Source organism: Aristolochia californica, unplaced genomic scaffold (genome assembly GCF_029961685.1).
Source record: "Aristolochia californica isolate CCGP_79_NKW_82.1479 unplaced genomic scaffold, dmAriCali1.0.hap1 SCAF_5, whole genome shotgun sequence".
Lineage (NCBI taxonomy): Eukaryota > Viridiplantae > Streptophyta > Magnoliopsida > Piperales > Aristolochiaceae > Aristolochia > Aristolochia californica.
This window is the reverse complement of record NW_027182214.1, coordinates 4529533-4545498: the sequence shown is the minus strand read 5'-3', so window position 1 is coordinate 4545498 and position 15966 is coordinate 4529533. Positions and strand designations below refer to the sequence as shown.

The 15966-nt window shown below is 37.8% G+C and overlaps 1 protein-coding gene across 3 annotated transcripts; it reads right to left on the bottom strand.

The window, feature by feature from the left end:
* Positions 1-5814: 5814 nt before the first annotated feature.
* On the bottom strand, positions 5815-15197 carry LOC137965645 (NADPH-dependent aldo-keto reductase, chloroplastic-like). 3 transcript variants are annotated; one of them, XM_068811927.1, is made up of 9 exons: positions 15141-15197; positions 14999-15041; positions 14744-14877; positions 8454-8504; positions 7831-7907; positions 7609-7696; positions 6790-7065; positions 6465-6713; positions 5815-6109 (listed from the first exon to the last, which is right to left on the bottom strand). In XM_068811927.1, the coding sequence occupies exons 3-9, from the start codon at positions 14861-14863 to the stop codon at positions 6023-6025; spliced, it is 948 nt and encodes a 315-aa protein (XP_068668028.1). In that variant the 5' UTR covers positions 14864-14877; positions 14999-15041; positions 15141-15197; the 3' UTR covers positions 5815-6022. The 3 variants fall into 3 exon arrangements, with proteins under 3 accessions (XP_068668028.1, XP_068668029.1, XP_068668027.1); XM_068811928.1 differs by lacking the exon at positions 15141-15197 and having other exon boundaries at positions 14981-15131; XM_068811926.1 differs by lacking the exon at positions 15141-15197 and having other exon boundaries at positions 14999-15131.
* Between the last annotated feature and the right edge of the window lie 769 nt (positions 15198-15966).

Here is a 15966-nt window from a genome sequence, read left to right as displayed (position 1 = left end):
AAGGAGAAAAGGAAAAGGGAGAAAAAAGGAGAAGAGAAGAGAAAGAGCAGGATGGCTAGTAGATAAAGAGGGAGAGAACTCTTGGGAAAAGAGAGAATAGCTTAGGATCGAATTATGAGAAGATGAGAGGCTTCATGCTCTACCCCATTCCTTGAGGTTCTTATTTATAGTTGTGGGAGGAAGTTTACAATAACTACAATGCCCTTAGGGCTACAAGCTTTATGAAAGAAAAGACATAAGTGGACATACATCAACTTACATAATTACACCCGTGTGTCATCCTTATGAAGATCACTTTATTTACCCTCTTTGCCACCTCTAGACGTGGGGGAGTTCTCTCTTTTTTTACCTTTTGTGCCACCCTTCATAGGTTTCTTCTAACAGATACATACAAGTCCGTAGTACAAGGGGTTGAGGAAGATATGTTATCTATTTTACTGGTAGGATGTTTAGAGGCACCAAAGTCAATGATCCAAGATGAAGGACTAGTACATGAAACAAAGGAGAACGTACCAATAGTAGCAACCGTAGCTATAGTGTCACTTCGAGGTGGACCCATCAGGTTTTTAAATTTTGAAGTAAGTCATAATCTTTTTCTTTAAGAACCATCTTCCCTTTAGGATGACTAGATAAAACACTTTGTAGGGATGTTTTGATAGTAGTTGAGGCTTGATTAGACATGAAAAAACTTTGATTTACCATGTAAATTCTTGTACTTGTCAACCAGATGATTTTTTAAACCAAAAAAAGTACACTTTCTACTTTGAGTAAAGTTTGGGGAGTCGAAAGTGGGTTCACTCACAATTCTTCCTCTCCCTCTACCATAAGGTTTTCTACCTCTTCCTCTTCCATAGTTGTTGTTTCCCCTTCCTGGGGAGAAAATTGTTGAATTTTCTACTTGTTCTTGTTGAGTTGAGGATCCCTTAATTGGAATCCTAAGCAAGGTAGCACACACACCATTAAAAGGTCTACATGTAGAACTAAGTACCTGTGAGTTTGGAACATCCTAGTAAAACTGTAGACTTGTAAGGCATGTGGTTGAGATTAGGGGTGGCTTCGAATCGAGCTGGCTTGAGTTCGGCTCGGTTCGATTCGTTATCTATCAAGCTCGAGCTCTGAAATTGGCTCGTTTACCTTAACGAGCCGAGCTCGACTAAAGCCAGGTTCGGTTCGTCGGCTCGCGAGCCGGCTCTAGGTGAGTCGGGATTGGGGGAGCGGGAGCGTGAGCGAGAGAGAGGGGGGGAAAAAATTTCCTCCCCTCGTCACTATCGAGCCCCTCCCACCGCCTGTTGTCGCCGCCTCTACCACCGTCGACAACTGCTCGCCGGCCGCCTCTGTGGCCATCCATTCGATTTCTTCCTCTCCTCGCCGTCAACTCTATTTCCGTTGTCGCCGCTTTCGTCACCATCGCTTCCGTCGATGCTGTGGTAATCGTCATCCCTGACGACAGGTCCTCCCCGACGTCGTAACCACCTTCCCTCCACGTCGTCTCAGCGAAAAACCTAAACCAGTAAGTTCAGGGGAGAAATTAGGAGAGAAATAATCTCCCCCCTCCCCCGCGCGAAGATGATTCCGCATGTGCAAGATCATAAAGTAAAAAAAAAAAAAAATTCCTTAAACTCTCCTTCCTCATAGCTCTTAAAAAAATTAAAAATACATTTTATAGAAATAAGTTTCTATGATGTCTCATGTTTTTTTTAAACATTTTTCTAATTGAAAATTCTTATTAAAAATCATATAATTTTCTAAGTAAGATTTTCCTACCAAAGTGGGGTAAAAAACTGTATAGAATTTTTTTGAATAAGTATATAACAGTTAATGCTGTAATACTTTTAGCATGAAGCAATTTTCATTGCAATTTTGTGTTTGAAATTTTATTTGAATAAAAATTTATCAATAAGTATAATAATATATTAGATTGATTATTAATTTTTATTTATTTCCCAAGAATAGGCAATAAAAGGTCCATTTAACTTTCCTAAGAAAATTTTAAAATATTTCTTGTAATTTTCTAATAAGTCACTAATAGTAATAGGATTTTATTTAAAGTTTTTTTTTTGTGAATATGTATCATAGGAAAATATTTCTAGTTTTTTCTAGAATATAAATTTTCATCTAGGGGCACTATGGAGGCCATTGGAAATTTATGGCCAGATTCAAAAATTACAAAACAAGCTAGACAACAATTGGAGTAAAAATGATTAATATTGGTGCATTTTAATCCATTATTGAAATTCAATCATGAACCTCCCTTATCATTATTTTTTTAAAATGTATGCATAATTTTATATATAATTTATTCGAAGTCACCCCTACATGCGAGATCATAAACAAGGAAAAAAAAACTCTTTGTCCCTTCCTCATGGCTCTTGAAAAAATTGAAAAGATATTTTAGTAGAAATACGTTTCTAGAGACTATTAGTGGTTTTTTCAATAAATGTTGAAAAGACATTTTTAGTAGAAATATAGGGACAATTAGTGCCTCAAGTTTTTTGAAAATATTTTTCTAATTATAAATTCTTGTTAAAAAATCATATAATTTTCTACGTAAGATTTTCTTGGCAAGATGGGCTAGAAAACGGTATAGAAAAATTTTGAATAAGTATTTGACAGTTGATGATATAATCCTTTTAGCATGAGGCAATTTTCATAGCAATTTTGTGTTTAACATTTTATTTGATTAAAAGTTTATCGATAAGTATAAGAATATATTAGATTAATTATTAATTATTATTTATTTCCTTAGAAAAGCTAATAAGAGGTCCATTTAACTTTCCTAAGAAAAATTTAAAATATTTCTTGTAATTTTCTAGTAAGTCTCTAATAGTAATAGGATTTTATTTAAAGGATTTATAGTTTTTATTTGGGCGATTGTAAATTGATAGTGATATTTCATTTAATTTTGTTATGTTTGATTATTGTATGGAGTTTATTCATAATGTTATGCATTGTATGGAGTGTTTAAACTATTTTATGGAGTGTATAAATAATTTCATGAAGTATTTATGGAATGTATAGACAATTTTATGGAGTGTTTATGCAGGTATTATATATATAGATTATGCCCAATTTTAAGTAGAGGTCACGCCGAATTTTATATAAGTATTATATACATAGATTATGCTCAATTTTAAGTAGAGGTCATACCCAATCTTATATATGTATTATATATATAGGTTATGCCCAATTTTATGTAAAATATATGCATAATTTTATAAACAATTTATTTTATTTTATTTTTTTGAAAAGTTTTAAATGTATGTTGAAACTCGAACTCGGTTAAAATTTTTGGGCTCGCGCTCGATAACAATTTTAAGCTTGAGACGAAGTTCGGCTCAAAGCTCGGCTCAAAATATTTAAATCAAGCTCAGCTCGAACATAGGCAGGTTCGGGATCGACTCGGCTCGATGTCACCCCTAGTTGAGATCAAATCTTCTTTTTACTTTTCTTGAGTTACAATATCCGTTGAGTAAACCTTTGTAGCCTTCCATTCCTGTGACAGACCTCTGAATTCGGTAAAGTATTCATGAAGGTTATCTTTATGCTTTATCATGGACATCTCCTGAATTATATAATAAATCTTTGGAAGACTGTCAGGATTAGAATATAATTCAAGATGTGTGCCAAATCTCCTTAGTTGTTTCAAGTGAACAACATTATTTGCAACTTGCTCTTCTATGTTATTTATTAACCAATTAATAACTAAGGTATCTTCCTTCAACCACTTGTGATAAGGTTCATCAACATACATAGGTGACTGATTTACATGTCCAATAAGGTTTCTAGTAATCAGAAATTTATAGATTGCAACCAGGACAAGTAGTTACTCAGACCCTTGAGAAGAATTGTAGTGACTCTCAAGGGATCATGCTTGCTAAAATTAGTATATGATAAGGAAGAAGAAGAAGTACATGAGATTTCTATCATGCTAGATCTATTATAAATACTCTATTTTGTAATAAACTCAAGAGATTAACAAAGAAAATACAAAATTTTGGAATTAGAATCAACCCAAATTCACAAGGTATGGCTAAAGAGATGTAAAACAACTTTATGAAGAATATGGTTTCATATATGCACTAAACATGTAAAATTTGAAATTGAATCAATTCTAGCAATTAAACATTGAATTAATGCTGAAAATGATGATTAACCCACAAAAACATCACACTTAAAGGTGGGATTGAACGCAGACTTAAACAAACACTTTTTCTTCAACAGTTAACTTCAAACCCCACTTTAGGGTTTCATTGATTTGAAAAGTGTACTTTGCATTGAACAAAGGGAGATGTTAATCCAAAATTAAAAGGGAATTTTTAATCTAAATTTTTATGTTAAATTCATTGCTAAACCATTGAGATATAAGAACTCACAAAAAAAAAAGGAATTCATACATGACTATCAAGATGTTTTTTTCCGCCAAATCATGGAGATTGAAGCTAAAACAAAATTGGAATGTTTAGCACTTGGTTTCAGATGAATTAGAATAACTTTCAAGGATTAGGAACCACTTGTCTAATTTAGAACCTTGCTGGAATTTGAAAAATCCAGCACTATGCTTTCTTCAATAGTTGGAAAAAAAAACTCCTTTGTATACTTTTAACACTTTAGGAGTAGCTTTACTTGAAACCCTAGAATTCGTATTCTGATACCATATTAAATTCTAAGGTTTCTTGACAATTAGGGTTTAAGGGAAGAAGAAGGAGAAAGGAGGAAAGGTAACAAGAGAGTTTAAGAGAGAAGGCTAGCATGTGATGCAAGAAAGGAGAAGGAGAAAGTGAGGAAAATTTAGCACAAATTTTGTTGTAACTTGATACTTAAAGTTTTAGGGTAGAAACCTTAGTACATGAGTAAAAAGAAAGGAACATAAAATTTATCATAATTAGAACTCATACCACTCACTCACTTAATTACAATACATGCCACTCATACTACTTCAACAAGGCACATAGTTAGTAAAATAAAGAAAATATTGAGAAATATTGGGGTGAATGTAACTTGTTGATGGCTATTGCTTCAGTTTTTGCTCCAAATGTCAAATTAAGGTTGATTAAAATGTGTTTTTTGGAGATATATTCTGAGTGGAAACTAGAGTGAATATAACCTTAGTTTGTTAGATGTTATTTGAGATTTATGATGAATATGTAGCCATTTGTAATGTGAGACATAATAATGATGTGCTCATTTTGAATGTTGACTCTTTAGGTGTTTCGACAAGTTCTGAGATTCATTCTTCATCAAGTTCAAGTTAGTTAAAGTTATCGACTTATATAAAACAAGTGGAAATAGGTATGTATATTTGTGATGAGACTTCATAATCTGATTTTAATGCTTTAAAATGGTGAAAAAGCGAAAACTTGAAATATCGGGTATTATCTAAAATGGTAAAAGAGATTCTTGCAATTCCCAAATCTATAAGTGGCCTCACAGTACCTTTAGTGTTGGTGGTAGAGTGATTGACCCATATCATTCTTCCTTAATACAAGATACAGTTCAAGCTTTCATTTGTTGTGATGATTAGATTCTGGTTCTTCATAGTGTCAAGAAAATCCAAAAGGTGTACTAGTAGTAGATAATTGTTTCCTGTAACATTTTTCATGTGAATATTCTAGTTTCATATAATAAGTTTTAGTTTGATGATTGAAGCATGAGAAGAAACTTGTGGATAGTGTTATCCATTACATGATTTTTCAAAATTTTCTCTTGTTGGTCAGGTTCTCTTCATGGTGTGAAGAAAATCCAAAAAGGTGTACTAGTATTAGATAATTGTTTGTGCAGCCACTGCAATATTAGTTAAGCGCCTGGTTATTTGCTGTCTGTTTTCTTAGTTAGTAAAATATAGAGAAGGTATTGCTCTTTTTTATGTTTTTGGAGAGAGTACATAGAAACCAGAGACTCTGCAACATCAAAAGTAGGATATTCCCCTAGAGACATGAACAAAAAAACATCTCATGTTCAACTTACAGTCAGTTCCCCAGGCTGTTTGCGAAACTGAAACCACCATGCAGCCATTTCCGTCCACCTAGATTTCACCGTCCCAGAGTTCTTCAACACTCTTGTAAGGACTAAGAGTTTCATGGACAATAAACTGTCCGGTGACTTGCCTCCTCTGTACAAGAAGATAAAAAAGGACCACCATTAGATGCTCAGGTAAGAAGTGGCAGGCATCGAAGTTGAAGTTATTAGTCAACATTACTTTTAGACATTCTATTTTTGCTCAAAGGTAAGGGGCACTTCAACAGTTATTTCTTAAAGGAAGACCTATACTACAGTTTAAATTATGCATCATCGGGAATGGATCGAATCAACAGATCCCCCTTGTCTCCTGTATTGATGTGCAAGTTTTTCCTTGTTTTGTTACAGGGACTGTTTTGAGTACACAAAGACTTAATCAAAGTGCCTGTCTGAAGGCAATCTTGATGACAGATGGTAAGTAAAAGCAATGAAACTAGAAAACTACTTGCCTGTTCAATTCCTGCGAACTTGCCCATTAAGTCTTCTGGGATGGACCAACCAAATACATGAATGTTTTCCTTTATCCTTTCCTCATTTGTGCTTTTCGGCAAGATACTCTGACCCATTTGTAAGCCCCAGCGAAGAGCAACTTGGCCAGGTGTCTTGCCCAGTTTTTCTGCCACCTCAATCACGACTGGGTGGGTAAGCACATTACTATGAATCCAGTTTGTACCAGGGGAACCTAATGGTGAATAAGCCTGCACATAGCCAAGTAAAATATCCGAGTAATAGTTCAAATAAAGAATCACCTATAGCTAATGTGATGCAGCTTACAGATAAAAGAACCCCAGTGGAGTGACAGAACTCTCGGAGACGAGACTGCTGCCAGACAGGGTGGCATTCGACCTGATTGACAGCAGGAGGAATTCTTGCTACTTTAAGCAAGTCATCCAACTTCTTTGTTGAAAAATTGCTCACACCAATTGCACGAGCCTTCCCACAATCGTAAAGCTTCTCGATGGCTTTCCATGTGCTAGGTATGTCAAGGGGGCAGAAGCTTTCAGGCTTGAAGCCAGGCATTGATTTTTTTGTACGGAATGGCCAATGGATCTTCAGGGATTAAGAAGAAATAGTTTAGTTTCAAGAAGTTAAGTGATTAAAATTCCACAAGCACCAGAGTGAGATTTTATTTTCACATAAACCTGTGTTTCTTGACAAATAGTAAAATAAGAGAAGATAGCAACGTGAACAATGCCATCTGATTACACCTGATAACTTGCTCTACTTAGAGAGAAATAACCAATTTCCTATATTAACCTTACAATACTAAAATTTTAAACATCCAAATGACAGTACAAGATGTTCAGCATCTGAATTTTGACATGGATACCCAAGCATCTTTTTTCAAGAGAAATAACTGATTTCCCATATTAACCATATCATACTAAAAATTCAGACATCTAATGACATCTACAGATGTTTAGGATCTCAATTCTGATATGGATAGACACACGCATCTTTCGCTCATGCCAGAGAACATGCAGCTATGCATAAAAAGCTTGATCAGCAAATGTCCCAATTAATGATTACTTCTGCCAATAGTCATAAACAGTTGTAGATAAAACACCGGGCACTTTAAAATCAGAAACTTACAAGATACAGATCAACATAGTCAAGCTGCAATTCTTCAAGTGTTTTATCCAATCCCAGTGGTACATCTTCTGGTGCCAGATCACTACACCTGCAAAAATCGTAAATATTTTTCATCAGTTGACAGTAACTAAAAGGCAGGCACAAAAAGCTAAAGTTTTATGTATTGAGTAAAGACACCAATATGAATGTTATGACTCAATGAAAATGAAAAGGTAAACCAACCAGAGTTTAGAAGTAATCCACAAATCCTCACGCGTTACAACACCTTCTTCAAATAGTTTCTTCAGAGCATCGCCAACCTGAAATATATAGCAATTCTTTTAGAAAGAATAAATACCTCGAACTACATCAAATTAACTTAATTGACTAGTACCTCAGTCAAGGTTTAGAATCTGAGAAGTTTGACAACATGGTGAAAAAAATGGCATGACAAACTGTCTTCCTATTTCACTAGAGATTCACTTACTAATGACCCAAAACTGATCCTAGTCTGGTCTCCCCTGAGCTAACCATTATGAAGCACCTAATTTTCCTTCACATATCAACTCCTCCCACCAACAACAAAAAATGGACCACCAGACAGAACCTAGGGCATAGATAACACAGATCTAACAATAGCTGTATACAATGATGCACATGGAAGACTGTGATAGCGCAGAATGCCTGTGGTAGTATGTATTTTTTTTTTTAGAGAAACAGTGATAGTAGCTAGTGTCTAAATGAGGAAACTTTACAACTGTATATAGTAAGAAGCGGGAGACAGAATATGGGCAAGTTCAAACTACAACAAGCAACTGTAACATAGTCAACAGTTTTATTTTCCATCTAGAAAAGAATAAGACTACCTCCTTCTCATTGTTATATGCTCGAGCACAATCAATATGCCTATAACCAGCCTGCACAGATTTGCAACTATAATCAGTAGTAGTATATGAGCAAAACAGAAATTAGAAATTTTGGCTTGACAAACAAACAGATGCAAAAATTTAGTAGCACTCAGGTTCACGAAATTCACCCAAGAGACACCATTAACTTTTAAAGTACAGCAGAAACAAGAAATCAAGGTCAGGTAAAAGATTCAAAATGCACTCTCATAGAAATCCTAGTAAACAAACATATAACAAGGTTGTTGAGAAAAAGTCCACGATTATACTAGAGTGATCCACACCAAGCATAATAACTTGGTTAGACCTTTCTACTCCAAATATTCGGCTTTTCACTTGATGCTTTTCTTCATAGCGTGAGATTGAGTTTGATGGGCCTCCAGTCAAAAATTTTGCCATGTTAGGAGCCATAAAGAAGGCCTACAGGTGAGAGTGCTCCCACATCCTAGTAGAAAGATTCAGAACTCCTCGTTCTTTTTGTAAGCAAGAAAGGTAAAAGAATGTTTACTTTGTAAGCTTTTAATGAAAAAACTTTATTCACCACGATTTGGAAACCAAGATTACATCATATATTTATACATAAAATTGGAAACAGAAATTTGCTATTTTTGGCACTCATGATCCGGTCGTCGTCTTCCTTCGGTTCCGGTAGTGGAAGCCTAGTCTACAGGCTTTTGTTGCGGTGGTATATCGTTCACACACACTCGCAAGCTGAACGTCGGATTGGAACAGACGTGAAGTTTAGAGCAAAAAAATTCAAAGAGAGGGTGTGGAATACTTTTGGTGAAAATATCGACAACTTGCAGTGAGATGGCATATACTGTGTGTGAAGTTTGTCAGCAACAACAAGTTCTCGAAGGAAATGATAATCTAATTCAACATGTTTGACTCGCTTATAAGAAACTGGATTGGAACTGAGGAAGATTGCACTTTTGTTGTCACATAAGAGAAGAGGTGGTTGTGGAATAGAAACATGTAGATCGCAACGGAGATGCGTAAGCCAAATAAATTTAGATGCAGTGTGTGCAAGAGCACGATACTCAAATTCACAGATGAAACGTGATACCGTAGGTTGCTTTTTAGCACTCCAATAAACCAAATTGTCTTCACGGTACATGGCATAACCAAAAGGTGGAGCGACAAGTGTCAGGACATCCAGCCAAGTCAGCATCAGAGTAAGCAACTAGAACATTAGGAGTAGCAAATGGGCGAAAGGTAAAGCCAAAGTGAATGGTGCCTTTGACATAGCGAAGAATATGCTTAACAGTAATAAAAATATCTTTAGTGGGAGCATGCAGGAATTGGCTAACAGAGTTGACCGCATGGGCTATGTCAGGGCAAGGGATGTTCAAGTATTGAAGGACGCCAATGAGAGACCTGTAAATAGTGGGATCCGAAAATAAAGAACCATAAGCAGACAGATGTTGTGAAATGACTTTAGACCTAGGAATAGGTTTGCTATCAAGTATCTGAACTCGAGTCAGAATATCCCATGCATATTTGAGTTGACTGATAAATAATCAATCGGTAGTTGGCGAAGCTTCAAGGCCAAGAAAGTCACTGAGCGGACCCAAATCTTTAGTGGCAAACTCAGAATTGAGCTTACGAGTGAAGTTGGTGATAAGAGCGGAGTTGTTGCCAGTAATAATAATGTCATCAACGTAAAGGAGCAGATAGATAATGTCTGAATGCTTATGAAAGACAAACAGAGAATTGTCAACACGGTTGCAAGAGAAATCAAGTTGAGTGATAAAGAAGCTGAAGCGTTGGAACTAGACACAAGGAGCTTGCTTGAGACTATAGAGAGCTTTCTGCAACTGACAAACGTGATAAGGAAACCGAGGGTCAATGTACCCAAGAGGTTGTTTCATATAAACATTTTCAATGAGTGTACCATTGAGGAACACATTCTTGACGTCAAGTTGGTGAAGATGCCATTTGTTAGTCACAAAAATAGAGAGCACAACTCAGATAGTGGTAGCCTTTACAACAGGACTAAAGGTGTCAGTGAAGTCAAGACCTGGTACCTGAGTGTAGCCCTTGGCAACGAGGCACGCTTTGAGACGCTCAATGGATCCATTAGGTAGGTATTTGGTTTGAAACACCCATTTGGAACCCACAATATTGGTGTTGGTAGGTCGAGGGACTAAAATCTAGATCCGATTATTTTACAGAGGTTGAACTTCTTCATCCATGGCAGCACGCCAAGCAGGATTCCTAGGGGTAGATTTGAATCATTTAGGCGCAGTAGAGGCAAGGAGAGTGGAGAGAAGTCCAAAGGATTCTACAATACCGAGGTTGGCCAGATGGCGTGGTTTGAAAATACTAGATTTACCTCGTGTAACATAGGGTGAGAACCCAACGGTAGTGTAGATGCAGGAGTAGGAGGAGTGATTCGTGTCTCGGTAGGTTCTGGACTGAAAGCCTAGAGTGGCGAGGAGGGACCTGCAAAATAATCAGTGGTTTGCATGGACTCATCGATCGGATCAGTACAAATAGAACATGGGGTAAATCCGGATTGAGTAATGTGCGGAGAATGGTGTGAGGAGGAAGGAGGGGTTTCTGTTTGGATAAGACTGGGTTCCAAAAAGTTTGAAAAATGGAGAGAGGAAGGGGGTTGAGCCTGAGATGATTTTATGAAAGGAAAGTTGTGTTCATCAAATTGAGCATGGCGGGTGATGTAGATCTGAGAGGTGATTGGATCAAGGCAGCGAAACCCTTATAAGAGGGATTGTAACCCAAAAAGATGCAGGGAATACTATGAGGTGAAAATTTGTTAGACATATACTCATGTAAGCAAGGATAAACACGACAACCAAAGGGATGAAAATTTTCATAATTTGGAAAGGAACCATATAAAAGTTCATACGGTGATTTACCTTGAAGAAGTGATGTGGGCAAACGGTTGATGATGTAAGCTGCAGTGCCGAAGGCTTTAACCCAAAAGCGAGGAGAGAGATGGGAGTACAAAAAAAGTGTCAGACCAGTCTCAATCACATGACGATGTTTGCGTTATGCATGTCCATTTTGGGCAAGTGTATATGGGCAAGAAAGTTGATGATGGATGCCAGAGGTATGAAGATGAGTTTGGAAGCACGTGCTAGTAAATTCGCCCCCGCCATCACTTTGGAAAATTTTAATATGGGCCAAATATTGATTTTCTACATGTTTTTTAAATCGGGTAAAAATATCATAAAAATCAAATTTGAATTTCAAATGATAAAGTCAGGTGAAACAGGAAAAATCATCGATGAAGATAGCATAATATGCAAATCTTAAATGGGATTTGACAGGTGAAGGGCCCCATATGTCACAATGAATAAAATCTAACACATGAGACGACCTATGTTCATGACATGGATAAGGCATACAATGATTTTTCGCAAGTTGACATGAACTACTTAATGATGGAGAGGGCAATAAAAAGGTAAGATAAAGATGTCTTTGTTTATGTAAAGAAAAAATGACAGAATGATTTACATGTCCAAGGCGGGAATGCCATAAATCATAGGAAGCATGTAAATATTTTATTCTTAGGGACATAAATAAGTACATGGTTGCCACGCTCCAGCACATATAAGCCTCCATCTCTTTTACCGATTGCCACCACCATTCCTGTGAGACGATTCTGAACAATGAAAAGATGATTATTAAAAGTAACAGATAAAAGAAAACCAGACGTTAATTTACTGATGGTGAGAAGATTTTTGGTGAGATGAGGAACTAAAACATCTAACAATTGAATATTTGGGGTAGGAGAGAGAATCCTAGTATGTGAGATAGTAAAGAGGCATCATTCCCCACAATTGCAAAGTCCTTACTAGTGTACGGAGTGAACTGATCCAGGATTGATGCGTTATTGGACATATGAGCGGAAGCCCTAGTGTCCAAGAACCAGTCAGAGGACGCAGATTCAATGAGAGAGCACGATCCAGTGAAAGCCTCAACAAGATAGGCATGAGACTCACTGCGGGCATAACACTAGTTGAATCGATCAACATAGTGACCGTCAAGACGGCATATCTGGCAGCAAGGAGGGCAGTGCCCTTGTCCAGAATGAGTTCGTCCCCAGTTGACATAATGGCAGCCAGAACCACTGGTTGAGCCATGGGTTTGACCAAAGCTGCGGCAGGTCAACCAGTCCGAGCCAAGGGATGCGGCAGTGAAAGTAGCAACAGGAGAAACAGAGCTCTCGAAAGATTTCTGAATAAGCTCAAAGCTCTCAACTCTGGAGTTGAGGTCAGAGAAACAGGGGAGAGGTGTAAGTGCAATTTGTGTGACGGAGAAGGTTGAAAATTCGACACCGAGTCCATGGAGAAACCAGTGGAGTTTGTCGGTATTGTCAACAGGTCTACCGAATTTGTGAAGTTGATCGCAAAGACCCTTGAATACGTGGGTGTAAGCGACAACAAATTGATTTTCACGCTTTAGCTACTAGAGATCGTATTTGAGACAAATTTCTCGAGCCTTCGACCGATGACTAAAGTCATTTTCCAACTTGAGCCAGACCTCGCGTGTAGTGAAGAGGCCAACGGCATTGGCCATTGCCTCCTCAGTGAGGGAGGAAAGGAGGAGGCTGAGAAGGCGTTGATCCATTGTTCTCCACGCCAAACATGCGGCAATAGGGGTGGTAGAATCCGTGGCGGCAAACTAAGGTGGTGGCGCGAGGGTTCCTTCCACATAGTTGAGGAGATTTTGCCTTTCGAGAAGAGGAAGAAGTTGGCTTTGACACAAATCGTAGCTCGTGGAAGAGAGTCTAATGGTAATCATGTGGTTGAGGGTATGAAAATGGAGAAGATGAGAAAAAGATTCAATAGCCATTTTTTTTAAAAAAAAATTTTATGTGAACCGAGTTAGGCACAGAGTGTAACCATGGACCGACCTGGGTTCACGGTCGTGGGTTGGAAAAGCCTTGGCCCGGAGGAACTGAGCTGTCAGACTCAAAGAAAAAGTGTGGGACACAAATTCCCGTGGTCTCTCCTCCCGGAGTTGAGGTGGTGCACAAGCCGGTTGGAGCGGAGTGCGGCGAGGTTGGTGATTGCAGTGAGGAAGCGCCGCGGGACACGACGGTGATGCAAGCGACAGAGAATGTTCACAGTTTCTGGTCTGGATGCAGGCGACGGAAGAGGGTAATCGAGTGACCTTCACATCGGGATAGTTCACTGAACTGAGGCCTGCAGCAAGAGCGGCAACGATGCCAGTGCTGGGGCCAAGGGCCGCTGCGCTGAATTGCAGTGGCAGCAGAAGCAGGGCAGGAGGAGTGCGACGGGGCTGTCAGTGGTGCATCGACGGTGACGAGCGGTAGAACAGAAGAGGGGTTCCCGTCGAGAAAAAAAAAAATGAAATAAGGAGACGGGATCATCAAGGGTTCCTGATACCATGTAAGCTTTTAATGAAAAAACTTTACTGACCAGGATTTGGAAATTACATCATCTATTTATACATAAAATTGGAAACAAAAATTTGCTATTTCTGGCACTCGTGATCCAGTCGTCGTCGTCGTCTTCCTTCGGTTCCAGTAATGGAAACCTAGTCTGCAGGCTTTTGTTAAAGTGGTATATCGTTCACATACTCAAGTAGTTGTTAACAGAATAAAGGATTAGAATCTCTGGGTGCCAGGTAGACAAATATATTGATCAGACAAACAAACAGATCCCTTCGTTCTTTTCACAGGCATGGTTAAGCAGGCTGACACTTAAAAATGAATACTTAGATTCCTTCAAAGAAAACCATAACATCATAGTTTGGAGGCTGCATGTACCCCAATGTGGCATAAAATTTTTTAAAGATCGAGGCTGAGCTCCCTTTACTGGCCATTGATATCAAATACTCAGGTGGAAGATCCATAGACGACGAAAGGGGATTACAAGAAAAGACCAGATGAGCAGCGGCTACCGAAATCCACAACCTACATATATATGTAAGATGTAGATAACATACTCCGAGAGCCATAATACCGTCAGCCAGTAGCAATTCAAGGAATTACAAGTGCACCCGTCCAAACCAGTGAAAACTAGACTCAATGTCTAAGAGGATCAAGCTAACAAAAAACAGTATCTCACAAATGATAGCGAGAAAGACACTAAGATCACATAAAACATTTCAATTCTAATTAAAAATGGAAAGAAATTAACATTCAGAACCATTAACAGAAGCCAAATTGAGCCAGACATGAGGAGAGGTTATATGCGACAACAATCAAATACTCATAGAGAAGTGAAAAAACATCCACACAAAATCAAAGAACAAACCTTGATGGCAGAGATTACGGCTTTTCCGACTTCTCCAGGGGCCGATTGCCACGTACCGAGACCAATGGACGGGATTTTCGCTCCCGTGTTCAGAACGAAATGTCGAAGTTCGTCCGCCATTCCAAAACTTAGCCCTGTGAAGAGAGTGGGAAGATCATCAGTATAAGAAGATAAAAAAGAGCCTAAGAATCTCGCAATATGTATATAAAGGAGTGAAAAGGAGCAGATATAGGATACGCGATTGAGAAAACGCACTGCTTCGAAAATGAGTAGCTGAGAGCTCTGGAAAGATGAAAAGCTGCGAGAAGAGGACAGATTGTTAGACGTATTTCTAATTTGAGAAAAGCAATGGCATTCAGAGTGAGAGAATCGTGCTCGAGTGCAAGGAGAGTCCGACCTGCTCCGTTTGGGGCTAACTTGCTTTTTATCCAAAATTGGCCGGCTGGGAGAGTCAACAGAAAGAGAAACGGAAAATCACGGAATCCGCTTAGTCGCTGTCTCAGGGAATCTCGGATTCGGCAGCCTCTAACCTGGTTCACAATTCGTGGACCTCCTTTTTATCCAATTGTTTTATTATCTGTCCTTTTCGATCACTTACAAATATATTCAAAATGCAAGTAATTTTTTTTATAAAATAAGAGTTATTTTACCCAATTATAAAAAATATTTAAAAATAATTTCATAATTTTAATTATAATATAATAAAAGCTTAAAAAACTTTAAGGCCGTGTTTGAAACACAGAAAGTGGAGAGAAAATAAAAGAAGTTATCATGATCAAACGGTTAAGATAGTCATTGATCGAATGGTTGAGATAGTAACCGTCCATTTGATCAGATGGATGAGATAGCCATTTCACACCAAATGACTTTTCGTATTGGATTAACCCTCTAACTATATTTTTTATCGATGTTACTTAATTAAATGAATCTGTAATTTTGTGGAATACTTTTGTAAGAATTTTTATTTATACATTTATTTACCACATTACACATAGACAAGTGTTAGTTGAGTTGAGTCTTGAGTATGGATTTCTGGAATTGAAGATCTGAGTTAGAATTTTTAATTTGTTTGATTTCTAGAATTTGATACCTCAGTCCAATTTTGGGCATGATAAATGGAGTAAGGAGTATGAAACAATAGCAAATACAAGGTGAATGATGAAAAATCTTAAGGTGAGGGATATTTTCTTAATATAAGTACCAAACAGTGTAGGAGTAGTTCT